This window comes from Epinephelus fuscoguttatus, linkage group LG23 (genome assembly GCF_011397635.1).
Source record: "Epinephelus fuscoguttatus linkage group LG23, E.fuscoguttatus.final_Chr_v1".
Classification (NCBI taxonomy): Eukaryota; Metazoa; Chordata; class Actinopteri; order Perciformes; family Serranidae; genus Epinephelus; species Epinephelus fuscoguttatus.
In genome coordinates this window covers 29,056,097-29,079,664 of record NC_064774.1, presented here as the reverse complement: position 1 = coordinate 29,079,664, position 23,568 = coordinate 29,056,097, and the positions used below count along the sequence as shown (strand labels likewise).

General features: G+C 41.7%; 1 protein-coding gene across 6 annotated transcripts in view; it reads left to right on the top strand.

Annotated features, from left to right (window-relative positions):
• The window catches only part of nrxn2b (neurexin 2b), an 812,698-nt gene that overhangs the window by 246,025 nt on the left and 543,105 nt on the right, over positions 1-23,568 (top strand). For all 6 annotated transcript variants that reach the window (XM_049567815.1, XM_049567813.1, XM_049567811.1 and 3 more), the window contains one exon: positions 5,462-5,479. In XM_049567815.1, coding sequence (XP_049423772.1) covers positions 5,462-5,479 — 18 coding nt within the window. The remainder of the gene's footprint in view (positions 1-5,461; positions 5,480-23,568) is intronic.

Sequence of the window (23,568 nt, the reverse complement as noted above, 5' to 3'; positions counted from 1 at the left end):
GAGAGGACTCTGGGATAAAGGGGACTATGATTAGAGGAGAAGAACATAAGATTTGTATGTTTGCGGATGATGTTTGCTTTTTATTACAAGCCCAGACTCAAGCATCCCAAAATTGATGTCCCTGCTAAAAGAATATAATTTATACTCTGGATATAAGCTTAATATCCAAAAAACCCAAACCCTCACATTTAACTATATTCCCCACCCAGATATTAAAGGGAAATACAATTTTAAATGGGACTACTTAAAATAAAATATTTAGGAATAAACCTTACTAAAGATATGTCAAAACTTTTGAAAGTAACTACGGCTCCATTAATAAGGAGATCAAATCTGATATTTCTAGATGGACACTCCTCCCACTGGACATGAGTAATAGAATAGAAATCATTAAAATGAATGTGTTGCCACGGCTTCTTTTTCTTTTCCAGTCTCTGCCACTAGAGGTGCCCCAAACACAATTTGATGAGTGGAATGCCTGGATCTCGAGGTTCATTTGGAGCAGTAGAAGACCTAGGGTCCAGTTCAAGATTCTGCAGCTAAAAAGAGAAGGGAGGAGAGAGCTTTACCATGTTTACAGGATTATTATTATGCTGCACAGTTGAAACCCTTAGTATACTGGTGCTCTCCAAATTGTGAATCTAAATGGAAATGCTTGGAAACTACACAGTTAAAAATTCCAATTCAATCTATTATAGGAAATAAAAACCAAGCAGAAAAATATTATAACAGTTTGAATCAATGGACTGTATTCACTCTCAAACTATGGTTTAAGGTTTTGAGGAAGTTACAAATAGAGAAACAGGCAAGAGTCTTGAATTGGATAGCATGTGATCCAGAATTTGAACCTGCTAGATTGGACGGGGGCTTTAAACAGTGGGTTAGGAGAGGATCACATCCTTTTGTTCCTCATTTCAAACAGTAAATTTCAGAGTTATGAGTCTATTTCAGCCACATTTGGACTGGAGAAGCAGGACTTCCATAGATACCTGCAAGTCAGAGACTATTATATTAAAAAATTACAAATCAAGGAGGAGAAGGAATACAATTTAATCTCTATATTTCATGAGGCTTATGAAAAGAAAGATAATAAAAAGTTGGTCTCAAGAATATATGGAAGTATCCAAGCTTCTAAAAATCATTCTCGTTTTCCATTAAACAGAAGTGGGAGAAGGAGTCAGAAACACAAATATCAGAAGAGACCTGGATAGAAATATGTGAGACACAAGCAACCACTACAAACTCGAGATCTCTACGAGAGTTCGGCTGGAAGAATGTAGTGAGATTTTTTATAACTCCTAAAATAACAGCACTACGAACAGGCACACAGAGCCGAGGCTTTTGTTGGAGACAATGTGGAACCCCTATGGCTAACCATGTTCATGTTTTTTGGTCCTGTCCGAAAATCCAGCCATTTTGGAGGGACATATTAACCGAGATAAATAAAATTATAGGAGTGGATTTAGAATTTTCTTTTGTTGTTTTATATCTCGGCAAAATTCCGAAAACAGTTTTGCATAAGGACAGATACTTGTTGAAGATTCTTCTGGCTAGCAGTAGGAAAGCCATAACTAGAAGGTGGATGCAAGTAGATCCTCCAACATTGATCCAGTGGCATGGGATCATTCATGAAATTTACTGTATGGAGAAACTTACTTTTATTTTAAGACTCCAATTGGAGAAGTGTATGGAACACTGGGAAAAATGGATCGAATATGCGCCTTGAAAAGTGTGACATTTGGCTATGATGTATATGTATGTACAGTATGTATGTGTAATAGAAAGCTTTGATTTTAACTGTACCACCCATGATGATCTCATGTTCTATTTACATGTTGATAAATAAAAAGTTAAAAAAAAAAAAACATTAAATGTAACTTACAGTAGGTGAACTGTCAGCAAGTTGGACCAACACAGGCAATGTGTGTAGGCACTGTGGACCTTAGAATAACACCTAGCAAACACTGGATTCCAGAACCAACTTGGACTTTAAAGGTGTTTAAAAATAAGATAACTATTGCAGGAAAGTTACAGTAAAGCTAGTTGAACTGTTTTTACAGTAATATTGTTGCCTGCTGATAATCTAATGAATGAAAAAATACAAATAAAAGCACATGTAATAATAAGCTGACTTTGTAAGATTCATAACAAGGGGGTCAGTGCGTCTTATTTTTTTGGTAACCTGAATTGTGGACAGCCATGGTTTTCCCTCCCTGTGTCCTTGTATTGTTCTTTTCCTTTTCCGTGTTGGTGTGTGTGTGTGTGTGTGTGTGTGTGTGTGTGTGTGTGTCTGTGTGTGTGTTGGTGCCCCGCGTCTCACTCATCCATGTGTGTCGTGTTCTCTCCACTCTCCTCTCTCTCGGCATATGGTGGAGAAGGGCTGACAGCTAAGCGGTGCTGAGAGCGAGAGGTGTGGAGAGTCTGGTAAGAGATGGAAGGTAAATCGACAGCAGACAGGGGTCACTGCTTCTCGGCTTTGACACTGGGGTGCCGAAAAAAGAAAATGGGTTGATTTTCCAGTGATGGCACCGTGGTCACAAAAAGTTACATGCATTGTTCGGTGTAATGAGGGGTATCATACAGTGTAGGCAGTGTGGAAAGTGTGGCTGGGCTTACAAAAGCTCACCAGCCTTGGCCTCAATGTTTCCATCATGAAATACAAAGCCCCCCCTCCCAAACTGTTGATGACATCCAGCTGGGGTTATTTACTGTACTACAGTGGTCACTAGGGACTTTATAGCTCTGCCCCTAGTTGCTATCAGCTCTTCAGAATGATATATCATCAATAAAATATAGTCACCCCAGCTTTGCGTCCCACACTGTAAAAATGGCATGGCTACTATAACTTTATATTTGTACACAGCTGCCATGATGTGATATTACATGAAAGGGTCTGCACCACTCTGTGTATCTTTGTCGCCGCTGGTGTGCTCGCTGTGGCCTGGGAGAAGCGGAGAAGCATGATAGATGAGCTATGTTTGACCAACTATCTCTTAATTTGTTATCTTTGCCTCCTTGTCTCACTCAGACACACACACACACACACACACACACTACTCGTCTCGTCCCTGTCATTGGTTATACCCCCATGTGTAAGAGCATGTTTGTTGATGTCAGAGCAAGCAGGGCAGCTGATACCACTCGGGAGCCGGAGACATCCTTGTCAAAAATCCAGGATATTAACAAACAAGGCCTGGGAGACTCAGACCTATTGATTGTGTTCATTCCTCTGGCACCTTTTCTTCCTTTGCCTTCTTCCACCACTGTGGACATTTAAGCTTTGTCTTAGCTCTTGCGCCTCGACTGTAGATCAAGAACAGTGTCAGCACTGCAAGGCAAAGCGCCCTGCGCTCCATCTGCTCTGGCTGGGATTCTTGTTCTGCTCCGTGTGTTGGGACTGAAGAGGCTTCTTTTCACCTTGGACATCAAATTGTAGCCATCTTGCCAGCGAAGAGAGCAGCCTATCCTGGGCCACTTTGCTCATGGCTGGCAGTAATATGCTGTAAGGGAACTCTAACCAGCAGCTCAGTGGGCGAAAGTGTAAATTACCCTCTGGTGACATTGTGCATTTGAGTGAGCTTGTGAACTTGTTGTTTTATATCTCAAGTACACAGAGCCCTTAAAACCTTTACATTTAATTCCCCCCTATTTACTGTGAAATATTTTTCATTTAGTGCATACAGTAGAATATGGCACATTGCAGTCAGGTTGTTAATTATTTATCCAATAATGCAAGGTTACACGTAAAAGAGATATTATGTGCATTATAATGAATCCCACTGCCTGCTGTGATTGGCCAGTGCTCATTAAGGTGACTCATCGAAGTTAGAAGCGGTTAGGATTTGAGCAAAGAGATCATGGTTAGGACGAATATGAGCCAATGTGGGATATTCTCTGAGATAACAGTGCTGAGGCCCAGGAATATACACCCAGGTGTAAATAGCCACATTGGCTAGTTGGCATTGTTGGCTATGGCATACTCTGCCATGATGCAATATACACACGTGTGTAAATAGCAAAATTGGCTATTTCTACCCCATATGCAAATATCATTGATGGCTATGGACACCAAGGTGTAAATAGCAACCAAAAAACCAAACCTTTTTCCCATACTGCCATCTTATTACACACAACAAATAAACACCAAAAAAGTACAGTAGTTTTAATAAAATGTTTGAACGTATGTCCAGAAATATTGTGCAACTCGTATAATGTTCAACAGGTCACTAACAAGGCTTCAACACAAGTGTTCATACATCTCAGAATTGTGCAGCAGGTGCAGATTTTTTACTTTGTGTACAGCTCAACTTCACTGAAAAATAAGTTTTGCTTTTCACGAGTTAATTGCATGCACCTCCACCCCCGAATTGATCTTAACACCTAATGTATACTTGCTTCAATATGTAACACCTGCCAAAAGCTCCAGTCTTTAATTAAGAATTTGACCCCTACAGCATGGATCAATATTGCAGATGAGAATCATGCATTTTTATTAAAACTTTTTTTTTTAATGTTTGAATCATCTATTGAACACTGGAGCGAATCCAAAGGGAATACGAGCCAGGTTGTGTTCCCCTTTTATTAAGCAGTGCGGTGAGGTATCAGGTGGTCCTTTTGGGTTTCTTTATCATTTGCCACCCTTCCGTGCCTCTTTTTCTTCTGCATTCTCAATCTGTCACTCTATTTGTGACTCTGACAGTAACTGCATGTGGTGCAAAGTTTACCAGAACCATCATGGTTAGTGTGACATGTCATTTTTTTCAGGAGGTGACGAGAGGCAGAATGCTGGGCCTAATCTGCACCCGATAATTACTTACTGAACGTGACAATCTGTGTATTTATGCCACTGAAATGTTGAAATCTGGGTTTTATAATTGGCCTCTTTTTTGCCTTATTTTATTTATCATCATGTATTATTGTTATTCCTCCTGGCTAGGTTGCTTATGACCTGCCTAATTGGATAATCTGGTGTTTTAAAAGTCACAAATACGTGGTAAATGCAGTTAGAGAGAATATTTTTTGAAGAACCCAACAACACAGTGTTTTTTTAATGAGTTTGAATCCTAGGAGGAGTTATTTGCAGAGTAGAGAGAAAAGTGGAAAGTGAATGTCAAGAAGTTAGCTGTTGCTGGAGAGGTTTTCTTATGACCTTTAAGACTTGTTTTATAAAGAAAATATGAATGCTGCCTTCTGAACATCCCTGGTAGTTGTTTTCCTCCACCATCTCAATTAGCAGCTCTGTTGAGGCTCATGTGTGGAATAGCACTCCAGTAGACATCTAATGCTAATTGCAGCCTGACTTTTTTTTTTTTTTTTTTTTTTTTTTTCTCTCCCACTGCTATTATACCCCATTTTGTCATAACTGTCTTTTGGCGAGCAGGTGCACTCAAGTGACATTTTGCTTTGCTCTTTGAATTGATCCATCTTTTCTCTTTCTCTCTCTTTTTTTCTCCCTCTACAGGTGACTCATCTCAAGTCGGTAAGTCTTTCTATACATTCTGCCACCTATGCATGCTGTTTTACATGCACATACTTCGCTGCCATAGCAACTGAAAGGTTACAGGCCACTGTTATTATACAGTGCAGTTAGGTACGTGCGGACATTAGCAGGCATGCAAACAAACCACCAATTATCTCTTGTAATTTCAGCTGGTGTACAAAAATGAACAGAGATTTTCCTTTGAATAGTAATCATTGCAGAACTTCCTCTGCCTTTCTGCTCTTTCATTTTCATTCTATATGCATTGTAGCTATTTGATATTGCCTACTACATTACCTTTAATTTGTTTGTACTGTATATTGAAGGGGGAATTTCCAAGTGTTTACTGTGGAAAGACAAAACTCTTAGTCCCTACTTTGTGAGTCTCATAAACTGCATTACTTTCCAATGTAAATGCAAATATTGAACGTTTCAGCAAACGACTTGCCAGTTTGGAAGCCCGGGCACATTTCTGTTTGCATAACATTGTACTGTACGATGTTGTTATGCTGCACTGACTTGCCTTATCAGGATCCAGGATTTGATGAGTTGTTCCTGTGTCATTTTCAAGTTCATGAAGTCTGTGAAAGTGACTTATGTTGTGGCTGAGGTGCAGTGATTCAGATTTAGAGGTACGGATTTCAGTAAAAGACCCGCTATGTGCATGGAGTTATACAGTTTTCATTCACCCGTTATTTGTTCATCTGCCTCAGGTGGATTTTAACGCTGCACCTATCAGACTTTCAATCTGTGTGGTTGAGTGCTTCCCATGTTTGAATGGGACTGTTGGTGGCAATTCAGATGTACAATGCATATCCACACTACTATTAACGGCTCACTTTCCTTTAGCTAGCTCTTCCACGTTGCACTAACTTTCAAAATGACCTTTCCATTCAAGAAACTTATGAGAGGGAAATGCAAAGTTATGGGCAAATTCCATTTCATCCTCCATGTTGTTGTGTACCAGGCCTACAGTGCTCTGGACCATTAAGGAATTTATTAAAATGGGGACAGAGCCTTTATCTGTAAATATGCTGACATGTCACAGTACGCTAGCTTTCTATCAGCATATCATTTGGAATCAGTGGGGGTGGAAGACATGGGCGAGGGACAGGATTGGAGCGGGATGAGAGCAGAGATGGACAGACTAATGGGACGTATCAACACCTCGCACAAACAGTGAGAAAATGAGATGGGTAGAGTTTAAAACTCTCACTCACAGCACTTTGCAGCAGCGTTCTCCTGCTGTAGTGATGTGTCAGTGTTATCGCTCGCCTCCTAATAATTAGCTTTGTCTCGCTGCAATACCTTCTTTGCATTATGAACGTGCAATCAGCACAGCAGAGTGTGCAGCATGCAATGAGAAAAGCATGCTGTCGTTCTCACACAGTCATGATAAAAAGTTTGTAACCAATCCCACGGTGAATGTTTTCCCCTGTGAGATCAGTGCTGATAATTCAAGCATGTCTCCTGATCCTTATGCGTTAATAGTTTTTTGTGTGTGTCTGCCTGTCTAGCTTTGTCCGATGAGGGTATGGCCAAGAGGTCTGATGTCTCCTGAATACTAATGTGGCATTTTGTCTGTCTGCAGCAGCTTAGGAAGCGGGTGGGGACTGGGGGTTTGGTTGGGGACATGTTCACCCCTGGGGTGCGGTGGAGAGTGAGCACAAATACCACACCCATTCCTTACCACCCTGCAAGAATCAAGATCCAGAGAGGGAGGAATAAAAAAAGGAAAAAAAAAAAAAAAAAAAAACTAATTAAAATTTGATCTGGGGGGCCAGTGCAAATTGAGTTTCATCTTTATTAAGACCAGTGGGCAAAGAAGAGGAAGATAATTCAGTTTTGGTTTTGAGATACAAGCTGTTTCTGTGTCAGTCTGCAAATTCAACATAGTTTTAGCATGTGTGCAATTTTATGCTTCAATATTTATGGTTTCACAAGAAAAGATTTCACAAGCCTGTCACAAAACATTGTCTGAGCAGCTAATTCATTAACATATTGTGATTATTGAGCAGGGCAGTAGCACTGTCATTTTTATATTAGTTCATACATTTTTCCCTGAGGGACCAGTAAAGCCTGATTTATGGTCCTGCGTTAAATCAACGACGTTGCTACGTCGTAGGGTACATGGCTACGCAGAAGGCTCCCTGTAGCCCCTGGCGTAGCCTGACGTGCTAGCCTGAGTGTCAGACTGAAGCTCCCAGAACCTTCAGTCTGACATGGCTTCCATTGAAGGCGATTTACAAGGGGGAGGGAATTTGATTTTTCCCTAACCAATCAGTAGAGATCAACGACTCACCCAGAATCTGACATCATTAGTATTGATAGCATGTATTGTATTGATGCTTGATAGCAACGCATTTCCGGTTCCGTATTTCCAGATTGCGCCATCCCCGCCATCTTTAAACATCTTCTGTTGCGATGTAGATGTTGCAGTATTACGGCCCATTTGTGCTCAACGTTCAATACGGATACGGATACGGACAGAGCCGTCTGTCCGTGCTCTGCGTTCATTTCTCTGTGCCCGGAAAAGCCGGAAGCTAAACAAAGAAGAATCAACTAGAGACGACGATAACCATTCAGGAAAGGAACACAGCCTCCTACCGCTTTGGCGGTGAATTGCACCGCGACGAAATGGAGTGACGGAGAAGTTCGAAGGGTTCACGACGGCGTCACGGCAACGACGTAGGTACATCGTAGGTACGCCGCAGGACCATAAATCAGGCTTATGGGAACAGAGGTTAAAGGGGACCTACTATGCTTTTCCATATTCTGTGTGTTAAATATAGTGTTGCAATGAAGGATGTCCATATTAAACATGGTCACAGTTTCAAATATATAGGTAAACATATGTAAATGTAATCATGTGAGCGAAAACCTCAGGTTTCCTACCATTTTAAATCGAAACACTATATATCTAACAGTTTTTTTCTACTCTGGCTACAGTATGATGTCATAGTGTGACGGATTTCTTTATATGGTCACCTGCTCCAGACACGCTACTGCAAGTGTTTACATCATGTATCCTACACTGCAACATGAAGCTACATGCTAACGTCAGGGAATCATGTAAACTTGGTTGCTGATGTTGTAAATTTCTCCTTGATACCAGATCATATTCCTGCTGGGAGATGTCTGGTTGTGGTGAGAAGTTTTCATTTGGGATGTTTTCATTGTAAAAAGTGCTGCTTTTCCCTGGCTGCACTGCTAATGTAGACGTAGCTACATGTTAACATCAGGAAAACATGTAATCTTGTTTGCTGATTTTGTTTATTTGACCCAAATTTTGGATTATGTTCCTGCTGGAACGTGTTTACGTGTGACTAAAAGCTTTTATTGGTGATGTTTAACTGTAGAAAGCGGCACTCTTCTCAGCTACAGTCATTCCCTGATTGCATGATGGTGCAGAGACTCCGAGATATGGAAGACCTGAAAAAGCTGACTAATCAGAGCAGACTGGGCTTTTTTCTTTTTGGAGGGGGTCTTAAATAGACAGGCACTAAACCTTTTCAGACTGAGGGTCTTCTAACGTGTTTTTTTGAACATTAAAGCATGTAAACTTGTTCTGGTAGAAACCCTGAATTCAAGTATGAACCTGAATATAACCAAAATAGGTCCTTTGCAATTGTATATTAATTTAAGGTCAGAAACATATATTGTTGTTATTTTTTATACAAGTGCATTGAGAGGAAATTCATAAATACAGTAATAAGATTATTATGTGATAGCGGTGCAAAAGTCAGATTTTGCAGAGAGACAGTCCTTAACAGCCCACGATTGCAGCACCATCTCTGTCAAATGAGTTTTATTGGTCTAAACAACAGTGGTTTCTTCAAAAATGGATAAGCAGTGTAAAATATAGCTAAATCTCACACACTCACATCATCCCCTTGAGTGAGTCCACATGGGAGCTTATGTCACATCCAGCTCCACACCAGTCAAATAATTTGACAACCGGTGTTGCAAAATATATCATTGCTGGAAGTTCATATTGTTGTTTTTCTAGACAGTCGAGTCGTTTTTTATGTGTCTATTCACTGCCAGGTTTATGAGGCAGGTAGTGGCAGGGGTAATTGTTGTCCCTTAGATGTAGAGGCAGGCAGGCACACTACAAACACAGATCCTTATCCTATTGCTGAATTTCATTCTGACTCCAAAAACTGGCATTGGCAGAGGCAGAGACATCTTTCTGTGCACATCTCTCTGTCTGTCTCTCTCATGCCTTGTTCTCCTCAGCTCAGACGATTAGCATCTCTCTTTCCCTTTTTTCTCCCTCCCTCCCTTGAATGCCAACCCCAGGCTAGTCAGAGCCAGCACAAGCCTCTTGAAGCTGCAGTGGGATTGGCCCGCTCACCACACATGGTACTGAGGATGCTCAGTGAACCACACATCTACAATTAGGATGTGAAAATAAGGGATTCAGGCTCTGTACTGGGTGGGGGTTGGTACTTAGCAGAGCACATAGTTTTTCTCTACGCTCCCTATCTATGATGCGCAATAGTCAGACAAACCCTCAGAAAATATGTCAAACCTGGAGCTATTTATTTTTTTTATTTTTTATTTTTTTAAATTCAGACATCATTCTTTTCATGCAACTCCCAGAGTCTAGCATTGTGTATTTATTCACAGTTGGAATATTAATAATGTTGCGCGAATACAGGCGTGAAGGAACAGCCCCACTGTGAACATTGAAATGGTTCATAACTGTGCAAATTTATGAATTTCTTTCATCACCTTGATCATTAAAACACTGCACACTGAGGCAATGTTCCGTTTGATAGCGGCGGCCTGGCTACTTAATTGAAGAAGTCTTAAACATCAGCCACAAATGTGGAAACCAAGACAATAAAACCACTCTATTTTCCTTTGAAACGCAACCAGTGCTTAAGTTATTCTCTCTGCCTGGTGATAAACAGCATGGCCTCAAAAGAGCACAACGGAATGGCCGATCCACAGTATAACTCACGAGCCTGTGGCCACATTTACATACTAGAGCAGGGCGGTAATGAGATAGCTACCTGAGATAATTAGTACTCAAAGTGTCCGGCTCTCATCCCTTACCACAGGGAACCAGTTTAACTCACTACAATTAAACGGCTACTCATTTGCTCCATTTGAGGCACCATTTATGCCATTTTATGCTCCACTGTGTCTTAACACAACGGTGGCTTAAGTAGCGGAAACTTGGACCAGAAGATGTGGAAGGATACATGGATATATAGATTGGAAAATGAGAGACAGGCATGGAGCAGTAATAATAATTTGCGTCCTTACTGCTCTATTTAAACAGGCTCATTTTCCTTTGGCATTAATATGCATCTCACATTTGCACTAGATCCTGATTAGCTGGATTACATTTCCAACTGATGGTTGAAATGTCTATTTACCTTACCCAAATATTCCTCTTGTAGTACATGCATTCTTTAAAACTGTCAGTGGACACCTCGTCTTATATGTTCCCCACCCACAACTATCCTGACAGGCTGTTTTTGACAAGGATTTTATTCTTTGATCCGGCTTCCTCCTTTTTAGATTTATTTGTATGTTTCTGCTGTTGGTATACAGTATGTGGGTTGGGAATGTAATACATGCAGTCTTTGTTGTTATTGTAACCACCACTTCTTTCTGGCTAGAGCTGGTTTGGATAATAGGTCTTCAGGTCATTGCCGTCCGAAAGCCCAGTTTGCAAAAGAAAGTACTTGAGTTGACTTTGTCATCTGGAGGAGAGGGTGGTGGATGATGTGACACCTAGCAGGGTACATGCCAAGCTGCAGGCCTTTGTGTAAGACTGACAAACAACAAAAGCAGTCATGTTTAGTCAGTCTTCAGTGTGTTTTCCAGTGACTTTTTAGCCACCACCAGCGTGAGTGTTTTTTAGCAACCCATTGCTGTTTTTCCACAAGTGATAGCACCACAAAGAGCAGTTGGGGTTTTTTTGTACCAAGACATTGATGTGTTTCCTGCCAGGGTAGTGCCGCAAAAAGCGGTTGTTTTTACTGACACATTGCTGCTGTCCACTACTACTACTACTGACCACTGTTCAACAAAAAAGCTTGTGCTTTAGCGAGTCATCTCTATTAAACCAGTGGCTTCGTAGCCTTCAAACCTGGGTGTTTTTAGCAACCTGTCCCTGTTTTTCCACCAGGGATAGTATCACAAAAAACTGTTGTTTTTTACATAGATATCGCTGCGTTCCCTGCTAGGGCCACACAAAGTGGTTGCTTTTTACAGAGACATTGCTGCATTTCCTGTGCCCCAAAAACATGGAATTTCAATCACAGCGTTACTGAAACAAAAAAAGCCTGGTAAGTTTTCATCGTCTCTGCTGCATAATAATGTGCAAATGTGAATTTAAAAGAAAAAAAAAAAAAAAAAAAAAAAATTGGCGAACCCAGCCCAGTCAGTCAGATGTTGGAACAGATGTAAGGAAGGAATTGCATGTTGTTTCTCCCTGTATATAAAATAATAAAGGCCCGTCTCTACATTCCGTGTGACTGTGGTGTGGCTTAGAAATATCATCATTAACACTAATGACAATAAATCCTGACTTGTAAAATGTTAATGTTGCTGACAGTGGCTCTGTAACTGCTCTGCTGACTTCCTGCCTTTTTTTGAAGGCTGGAGAAATCCCTGACATGGCAATCACTCAAAGCTACTGCTGTTATATTTTATCCTTGTCTTGTCTCAAACGAATAAATTAAACTGTAATATCTTGACTGGTGAGAAATCGCGTTTGGTTGTTATAAATGATGGCGTGTCGATAGTGTGTGATCGTTGAGCTTAGTGTATTCAGCTGAGCCCTGTGAGACTACACACTAGGAATAAGAGATGGAGAGCACTGCTAGATCTACATTGGTTCCAGCATGTGAAGATTAACGGCGTCTGCTTCCATTAGCCTCAGAGTAATTGTTAAGACAGCAATGAACAGTCCATAGCTCTAATCCTCAAATCAAAGAGAAGTTGCACAGACCACCAACATTCAGGTTTGATTTCCTTCACTCAAAAAAAGAAAAACATGACTTAATCTTCCCATTTTGCTCAGAGATCACAGTGCAGGGGAGATTTACTTCCTGTATTTACTAATTAGCTAGCATTTGATTCAGAGTTCTTGAAAGATTAGTCACTTACTACAGAACTGTAAAAGTAATACAAGCTTTGTGGAAGTAAAGATGTCAATTTTATGACAAAGGCGGCATTTCTAAATTTGGAGCTTCTTTACTTGCAATAGGGTGTGACTTACTGTACACCGTGAGGAAAACCTGCATCTCCTGGGAGTTTAAGAGTGTGAATACAAAGACGGATGGTGGGGGGGAAAAACAGTATACAGAGATGAAAGGTTCAGGGAGAACAAAGCATGTCAAGGAGGTGAGCTTGGTGTGTAAGGGTTGTTTTTGTGCATGCAGTTCGCACACACACTCTTGTAAGACACTGGCAGAATCGTGAGGAAGCAAGACAGAAAAGGGGCAAAATTGAAACAACCCTCACCTACAATGTATTATACCATCTTGACCTAACCTTGCAGCTAATCGCCCTGTGTTTTTTAAGGACATCTGTCACCTTTTATGTGGATGTCCAGTCACTGTTGATTATAAATTGAATCAATCAGTTCTGAGTGTGTGCCATATTGATGGGGAAAGGAGTTGTATCAGCAATGCCTACATGTACCAGGATGCATTGGGTGCCAGCTACTGACGTCCAGCCAAAACATAGTGTAGCCTGCTTATTGGACCGTCTCTGAACGGTCAGTTCAATGTCTGCCTGGTTAGCACAAGCTAAAGGCTGATTTATAGTAGGCCTAGGCTGTGTTGAGCATGTATACTTGTGTGATGGTGTGTCCTGAATGTGGGCATCTTTTGCTAGACACACTCTCTCCAGAAAGAAAACATGCTAATGTTATTAGCATAAGCCTGTGATATTTTACATTGCATAAAATAGCCCAGAGGCTACTGGTCTTGTCCTGTACTCATATGAAACCTGAAAGAAGGTAGCAACCCTTAACAAGGTAACATTACAAAATTTGGTTCCATTATAACTCACAAGGTTCACAGACAAAAACTTGTCCTTTGCTAGACACTTTCTCCCCAGAAATAGATTACTAGCATAAGCCTATGACATCTTGCATTGCATAAATTAGCCTAGTGGCTAGTGGACTGTCCTCTCGTCGTATGAAGCCAGGATAAATCACATACAGACTTAAAAAGCTTTTTGTTTGGCTTCATTGTCTTCAAACTTTTGTTACCTGTTAAAGAAAAGTAAATAAAACCTTAACTGCAGATCTGCATTGGCACGACATGTGGCTACATTTTGGGGAGGTGCATGTAAGGCTACGGTGTAGGTCACGGCGTATGCTCCTGCTTAGGCTATGGCTAAGGTTATGACCTAGGTCACAGCGTAGACTCTGCATTGACTTTGCACAGAAGTGTACCCTACGGCTTAGGTATTGTGTTGATTCAGCACAGTAGTATAAATCCCATTTAACACAGCAACAGCCATTAAACGGTGTCACAAACTCACACCAACTCTGAAAGGCTTCACTCTGTCGTTAAACCTCGTAAAAATGACGTTATGTAACGTTAGCCCTCTGTGTGTGTGTGTGTGTGGATGAGAAAGAATAGAAAATCAATATGTGGTGGTCAGTGTTGTTATTCTGGGGCCTGCCACAAATTAATCAGTGTATGGAAATCACTGATATCCATTTATTGATTATTAAAAAAAAAAAAAAAAAAAAGGCAATCCACATCCCCAAATTGAAAACCGAATACCTTCCCAACGAAGAAGTATCTTAATAGTTGAATATTCGGGTCCAGCCCTAGTGAGGTGACAAAAAGGTCTTTGGCACACCTCTGTCCAAGTAAGGAGTAAAACTATATTGCATTGTAACACACACAGGCGGTGACACTCGGCTGTTCACATTACCACACTGTTGTCTGAATGTCTGTGACAGCATCCGACAAAAACTGCCCTTGTGGAAATTCATTGCAGCGGCATGATACAGTTTCTGTTGGCATCAGAGGACAAAGGCACCACCACTTTTTGCTCTCAGCAGGTCAGGTCCTGGAGGGTCACTGGCCATATCCTCTTGCATGGCAGCCGCAGCCTCAGCCTTTCTGTGCTGCATAATCAGGCTCAAATAAAGAAGGCTAAATATCTGAGTCAGCTAAAACACTGTAAAATGAGAAGAAAAAAAACACCAAAAAATGTATACTCTGCACTCATAATTTAGGATGCCATTTTTGCTAATGGGAATGCAGCTACTTTGTGAATAGAACAATGAAGTTCTGTTTATGAGCAGTATTAAGAACGCACCCCATATTGTAGTTGAACTTGCCTGTAGTTCTTCCTCCTTCCAGCTGCGTCGCTGTTGCATCAAATGACGGTGCTGGAAGGAGGAAGAGAAACAGATTTTGCAGCTGCTGCGCTCCATTTTCTCTGTAAATATAGCATTTGCTGGGGATTCAATTGGTTCATTGGATTACATTTACCATCAACACTGATTGGACATCCACATAAAAGCTGTTGAAATTTCCCCTTTAAGTAGCACCAAAACGCACTGTCTCCATTCATATTTTCGCCTTAGCATCAATTCATACAATGTCCTTTGGCTTTTGTGGCAAGCCCAAGGCTGAACTTCACTGCAGTTCTCATTGCAGATCTATTAGGTTGATTTGACTCCATGAGGGGATATAGAAAGAGCTGGCATGTGAGGAAAAAGGGGTTAGAAAGAAAAAGGGCGAGTAATGTGGTTATATTATGGGAGCAGCAGGGGTGTTTGTTAAGTATAGGGCCAGGCCACGGCTGTAGATGGGCCCCGGTGCCCTGTAGCTCCACAGCTTAGAGGGAGCGTTCATTAACAGCCTCAGCTTATTACTAACAGCTGGTGCTGGGTACTGCCCAGGGCCTATCATATGCATTAACACTCACCATCACACACACACACACACACACACACACACACACACACACACACACACATCTGTACACTTTCACTCTTATGACTTTAAAATTGACTATTCATTCCCTAACTTGATAACATTCAGTCATTTTTTGATGTATATGATGCTGTGAAAGCACGCTACAACAGGAGATAAGAAGCACCACCACATGAGGCATTCTTTTTATTAGAAGACACTTTGTTTTCTGTGGCCTGTATTCTGCCTGTGTTACACTGTTGCTGCTGATTTCCTGTTGTTCAGTTTGGAATTTCTTTTAGTGGCAGTGCTGCGAGTTCTTCCATGGTGGCTATACGGTGGCCATAACCGCACTTCTATTACACAGCTCCTTTTCTGTTTATTCCCACCTAACCCACTGCTGTTGCAGCTTCTAGACCCATACAGAATAAACCATAAACCTCTTGTGTTTGAGAGTTTGGGGGGTTTTTTAGAGGAAAGAGCCGTAAATATGTTGCAAATAGCAAAAAAATTCAAAACTTTGAACCCAAAAAGTAGAACTACAAAATGTATGGTATCCAGCCTCTCAATAAAAAGTAAGCATAAGACAGAGTGGAAATTACCATTTATTTTATGAAGGGGGAAAAAAAAAAAAAAAAAAAAATCATAGTCTGACATCCTAAATATAACATTGGCTGTGGAACCCTGAAGTGCTCCCTCACAGACAAGTGAATCACTTCACACAGCAAACATGTCCTCACTTTAACTCTGTCTAAAACTCAATCTTGTTTTCTCTTTTACACGTGCACACACACAGACCATCGCTTGCCTGTGTTGCCTCAGGGTCGTGATAGTGCGACTGTGGGTCTGAGGAGGCGATTGCAGACAGAGTCAGCAGCTAAACGTTCACTCCTACAGGCGCTAATCGACTGTGTGCGCACACCTGTGAACTCTGCACAGCAGCACTGTGCAGAGATATGTGTGTTTGACAGGGGTATATCATGTCCATTTATTGTTCAGCTCCACATAAATGTGGTTTATGTGAGCCTGGTGATAATGTTGTGACTCAAGTGCTGATGAATGAAATGGAAAGAAAAGTGAGGTGAATTAAACTGACAGGAGAGGCAGAGACTTTTTGGCAAGGTTAAACACCACGTGTTTAGAGCTACACTGACTTTGACAGTGTTGAAAATAACTTCGGTTGTTGATAGACAGCTCTGGCTGATGCACATGTTAAGCTTTTAGCTTGTTAAGTAATTGTAGGTCATGAGCATTTCCTGACAGAAGCTGCAGTTGCTCCAAAGCTGGAGAGTGAATATTAATGAAATGTGTGTAAACCTCCCAGGCTTATTTAAAGGACTGGTAAATATTCACAACACTTCCTGTAACATTTGCATTGATAATACAAGAAGCAAAAACAGTTGCACTGTTAATTCATAATTGATTATAGATGAGGATGGTTTGGTGTTATGAATATGTATGATAGAAGGCATTTAAACACACTTTTTCTTTATCTTAGCCATTGTGGTGCACAGACATACCTGGTTTCCACAGCCACAGTTAGCCACAAATGGACATTTTCATTTTCCTTAATTATGTTTATAAACATACTTGTGTCTGTGTCACCAGTCTTTAGACATTACAAGGAAAAGAACTGCAAGAAGGTGTCTGTTCACCTAATGTGGGTCACATTGGTTCTCATGTTTGGTGATTAAAATTACCAACACTGTAGCTACATCTAATGAAACACTCACACATGAATCACACACCCTGTGTCTGTAAGCCATCATCGTCAGTGACATCTTAATCCTCATCAGATGTCAAAAAGGTAATCAATAATGGAATAGAGCAAAAGAGGCGCATATTGAAAACGTTGACAAAGTGCTTCATGGGATAAAAAAAAAGAAAGAAACGGAGAGATAAGATGATGAAACAGTGGAAAGCAGCAAGATAAAACACAAACCAAAACAATAGAATAAAATGATTAAAAAAAAAAAAATACACATGCTTAGTTGAGAAAACCGGAAAACCCTGCGTCCACCTCATCTTTTAATATTATTCTTATGTTGTTTTTACTGTTTTTAAATTTATACCACTTCATGTGTGGGATACATCTCATCTAATGCAAGTCCAAACAAACAAGACTACAGTAAATTACTGTCAGTCTGGCACTGTTGTATATTTCATGGCATCGAAAATAACACCTACAGGATTTCTAAATATCCCGCTATACCTTGATTCCGCCCAAGCCTAATGTATGCCTGTGTCTGTGTTTCTTTGTGTAAACTTAAAGTATAACACAGCCAGTTCATTCATCATTATGACAGACCCTGAGCTTCTGGTACATTTAGCTGCCTCACAAACTCTTCCTGTTTCTCTGTCTTGCATAACCTAAGCTGTGAGACTGGTATCAGATAATAAATTGCCGCAGCAGGGATCTGATCTGACCTGTGTTAATGTGAAAATCAGATGCTGTCCTTTTTGCGCTGCACAGACAGATGTGAAAAGATTATTTGTGTCACTTATGGGGGGAAAACATGACTGTTACAAATGCTGCATTGTAGACAAAAACACAGAGGTTGATAGAAGCAGGATTAAACAACATTAAACACTGAGATAGAGATCAATTCCAATAGGTGTAGCATTTTAAAGTTAAACTGCATCATTTGTCGCATAAGTGAAATCTTGGTATGATTAATGTCAACAGATGGGGCTATGATGGAAACAATTGCTCTCCTCTATTTCTGTAAGCAAACTGTAAGATAATGTGCTGAAATGGTTTGTCATCCACACACAATGCAAACAGGAGTCAAAATGAAGTTTTAGTGTTTCATTTTTTATTTTCCTGTTCAACTGTTTTACTTTGGGAGCACCCTAACTTCCTATATGATATCACTCCTACATTAATCATTGCATAATTTCAGCTGGCTTACGTCATTTCCAACAGTGCTTAAAAGAAGGAAAAGGTGGGGCGTCGGTAGAGTAGTGGATAGTGCCAGCGCCCCACGTACAGAGGCGATGCCTCGCTGCAGTGGTCACAGGTTTGATTCCGGCTTGCAGCCATGTGCTGCGTGTCACCCCCCCGCTCTCTGTACGAAGTAGGAAAAGTAGGAAAAGGTGTTAACACACTCCATTATTACCCAAACCCTCCCCCTGTAAGCTTCTGGGGCCCAGGGACTCCTGTGTGCTGCAGCCACTGTGAATTAGTTGGTGATAACTGCTATGTGGTTCCCAGGCAACGGTCAGCAGCAACCCACAATCGGCCTGATCGATCGATAGAGAACCCGATCGGGGGGATGAAACCCATGAATCAATCTGTCTGAGCATGAACCACAAGACCCACTCTCTCTCACTCACACACACACACACACACACACACACACACACACACACACACACACACACACACACACACACTCATGGCAGGACACATACAGTATGTGTCCTACCCTATGTAAGGCAAATGATTCATAGTAAGACCACAGATGCCCCCCCCCCACCACCACCAGCATCACCACCACTATTCAGACACACACATGCACAAAGGAAAGCCTAAATTATCTCAATTTACGTAGCTATAGCGCAGCTGTTAGTAACGTTTTACGTGACGTCAGTTCTTTTAATGAGCTTTTTCAGCAATGAACTGGCATGTGGAATTGCTGCATATGTTCTGTCATGCTACACAAACAGGTTTTTAGTCTTTTGCGATGGCTGCTGGTTCCACTGCTTAGAATTTAATTACACACATTAGTGCAGTGCTTGTTCTTTGCCTTGCATCCTTTCATTTAGGATAAACACGAACATGAAATGTAGTGCTTATCAAATCACGGCTTTCATAACTAAGATAAATGGATGCAGCTTTGCCAGTGCAGTGTGTTTGATGACTGGCTAATCTATATGTTAGCCAGTCCCCAGTGTATTGAAAAGCTAGGTGTAATGGTAGGAACACAAACACTTTTTACACTTTTTACACTTTTTAGGTACTGAGCAGCCTGTCTCTATCACCTCCTGTGATAAGACACAGTGGGTTTTAAAAACAATTTGTATTCCACCATCTCAGCAGCCAGGTTTATGTTATATTGAATCTCATAAACAGGCAGAAAGGAACTCCACAGCCACCAGTACAAGGGCCAGGAGCCTAGTTGGTGGTGTGGCAGAGGCTGCTGCGTCGCTGCTTTGCCATTTTATGGTGGACTAGGTAGCATTTGATAGGACCCTGGTTTCCTGGCTTGTGGTCTCACACAGTGTGTGAATATTTGTGAGATGGGTGTTTGGATGTCAGTGGCGGGCACAGGATTTCATCACAGCCCCTCTCTTCTTTACATGTCTCTCTGTTAGAGAAGTATTCAGTGGATGATCCACAGTTTACAGTATAATGTCCAGATGCATGTTAACACCTGGTGGACAGCTCTATGTCTGTTCGTTCACCCCTGGCATTACAATGCATCTCTATGTGCATCTCAATTGACCACTTGAGATTGGCTCTCACTTCCCAGCTATATGCAAATAAACACGTTCATCATTTCATTCACCATCATGGGGGACCTCTGCTGTGGGAGTGTGAGCTCTGTGGTTGGGAACAGCTGCTGAAATTCTGCTTGCACCCATGCAGTGACAGGGCTAATGCTACCTTAGGGACATTAAGTAGTTTTAACGACAGACAGCAGCCATTTTGGTGTCAGTGTTAATTTGCCGGGGCTGTTTAACTGTTGCTTCTATGTTAACGTGATAACTGGGCTGATGTTACACTGACCATTCACTGGAAGGAGACCAGCTCTGAAGACAGTTCTTCAGTGCTGTGTCAACCTGTATAGGCAGCAACAGAAAGTTTGGTTTGGAGGCAGGAACCTCCTGCCTCCCATATGCATTTGCTGATGTTGAACCACAGCAGGTTTCGAACCCTGGATCTTCCGCATGGAAGATGAGTGCTCCACTATACCACTACACTATTAACATACATGTAAGCTATTATGTTAATGTCAATAATGAGGAATTGGTGTTTACATTCACTCCGTTTATCTGATTGTTGTAAAACCCATATTTATTGTTATCTCACAAATCTCCTATCAAATGTAACATCACATATTATTCCTAATTTATTTTTTCCAGTGTGGAGTGATACATGAGTCACATAAGACATGATGAGAATGACCATAGGCTGTCTAACACAGAAAGTGGAGGACAGGATGACAAAAAGTCAGGACACTGGAAAGCATCACTAATTGCGAAATAGTTGGCACAGATCCCCATGATACTTTAACTGTCAGTAGCAAGAAATTATTTCAGCGCATCCCCAACTTCTTCAGCTTCTCCTCCGCAGTCCGGAGATGTTGCTGTGGAGTAAAGCATCCAGTGAGCTGCTACTTTGAGGTGATAAATGGGGGGCCGGTAGACCCGAAGTGTTATCAGTGCTGCTAAGGCCTGCAAACTAGGAGAACACAGGGTTTGCTCTGGGGTAGGACACAGCCAGGCTATGAGGGTAAGGTTGATATATCGCTGCACAGTCACAATAGGATTCATGTTGTAAGGGCCTCGGCGAACATTGTGCGAACAAGAGGGCCAATAGCTGCAAGTATGTGTGTTCACAGTGAGAGGGAGGCACTATGTAATTTATGTCGGTATATATATATGTGTGTGCGCACATTCTAAGAGTCCTCGTACAGTTTGATATGAATCACTCACAAAATATTGTGTACTCCATTGAATGTAGTGTTAGGTGAAGTATATTCCACTCTGCAGCAGAGATGATTGAGTTTTTACAAGAACTGCTGTGTGTGTGCGCGTATGTGTGTGTGATTGATAGATGTGCTTGTTAAAAAAGGCATGCGGCTGTGAAACGACCGACCAATTAAATCCAATCTGTTCCAGAGGACAGATGACATCATAAAAGTGCGTCATCCTGCCAGTGCCTACACGGTGCCCGCACACACTCACAGATACATATAGCTGTACTATGACAGAGTGGCATTTGCTCACTATGCTTAAAATGTTTACAAAAACAGTCATTCACCTGTCTTCTACTCCTCGTCTTTTCCTCCTCCTCTGACCTGTGTGTGTAAATCAAAGTGTGTATGTCTGCCCATGCATTTGGACTAGAAGATCTCATGGAGCAGAATCAACAATTAGAGTTTTAAGATGGAATAGGATCAGCTGTAACGCAACATATTGCATGTGAAACATCCAGAAATGTTCAATAGTAGAGATCATGATCTTTTTTTGGCAAGTAAGCTTAGTAACAATATCAGATGAGAGGGAAACCTGAATGAAAATAATTAAACACGCTTACACTAGGGCCACACCGCCTGCGGAAGTGCCACGAATAGCCTCGAAGCGCCGAGAAGAGAAGGCAGTTTCCTTTCGGCGCCCATGTTAACCGACTGTGTCGTCCACACTGGCCGCGCTGCGCCGGGAAGCTCCGCGGCAGGCTCACGATTTGCAGCGATCAGTTCGGCATCTGGTCTATTTTCTGCGCGAGCCGCGAGCGAATCTGACAAGCCAGGCAGTGAAAAACAAGAGCTGGGAGCAGAATCGCTTGTCGATGACGTGGAGAAATGCGCGTCTGATGTGAACGGAGGTGCTCCGGCACGCGCGAGAATTTCGGTGCGCTGCGCTTCCGCGGGCAGTGTGGCCCTGGCGTTACACTGCATTTCAAACCCTCATTGTTGTGTTGTCTTATGTTTTCCCTTCCCTCTAATTTAACTGTAAAGTTTACATTCTGTCGGAGAGGTAATGTAGACGAGACAGTTATGCAACACTTCTCTTTTTATCCTCATTGTCTCCCTCCTCCATTTTTTCTTCTTTTTTTTCAAGGCTGTTGTGTCACTGCAGATAAAGTGGGCCATACTTAAAAAAAATACATCTCTTGTCAGTTTTTCAAAACCTGCGGAGTCCAGGTGGGGTCATGGATGAAAAAAACTGATTTGTGCTCTCAAGTTACTAATTTGTGCTTTTGATTTAATCATTCATGCTCTCAATTGAGATCTGTACTTGCTATTGTACATTCACTTTTAAGCTCTGTCTTTCTCTGCCTCTTTCCAGATCAGAAAGTACTGGACCTCAAATTCAAAAGGATTGCTATAACACATAAATTGATTTTATTAACGTATATTACAGCAACCCTTTCCCTAAACTGAAGAACCAGTATTTTTACTTAAGTACTTGACGTATAACTTAAAGTGGTGCCATGGATTAATTTAGTCACTGGTGTGATATGCAGTTAAGATAATTACTGGCGAATGTATTTTTTACATCAGTGTGGAAAAGTCGATTTGTCGACATGTCGACATCAGTGGCACAAGTCGACAACCCAGGTCGTGTGTTTTTTCCCTCTCTCTTTTTGTGTAGTTGTGTACGGAATACAATCCTGCCTCTGATTACACTGAGCGGAGCAGACTCTGCGAGGAATGTCCACAGTCATTCGGGCTTTCATAGTCGAGCACACTTCCGCGTTGTAGTTTCCTGTAAAAATGTCTGTGAAAATCCCTGCGATGTGAAAAATACATGCCGGGCAGTCACTGGTGCACGGAGTGGAGTCCGCGCGGTCGTAAAATCTGAGCTTTGTGCGCACAGGGCTTGTGGACGTCCGCTTTGAGTCCGCGCGGACCTCCGCAGAGTCCGTTCCGCGTACGTTCCGCCCGAGTATGTTCGGGCCTTGACAGACACACATCACATGTGTGGAGATACTTCACTTTCCTCCGCCGTGTCTGTGTGATGACGTCATCAAATGACTTGTTGACTCGACTCGACTTTATTGACAGATAAGTTGACCTGCAAAAAATCAAAGTCATCAATGCCCTAGTGTGGGGTAGGGATGGGCATCGATTTTCGATTATTGATGCTTGATTGTTAAGGATTTTTATCGATCACAAAAAGTTTTGCTCGATAGTGTTTCCGGGGTCTGCCCATTGGTCCGACAGCCCATTATTCTGACAACCCATTGGTCTGACATCCCATTGTCCCGACCATATAAACCCATTGTTCCGAAGTCCCGTTGTTCCGAAATCATCATGATGCCCTGTGGTTAAGGTCTGGTTAGGTTTAGGCACAACAACCACTTGGTTAGGGTCAGGAAAAGATCATGGTGTGGGTTAAAATGAAAAAGAAAGTGACAAACACATAAGCCGTGAGCCTGCTTCGCCTCAAGCCTTTCCCAGCTGACCCAGAGCCGGTCAGGCGCACTGTCAAGGCGGAAATATGCCC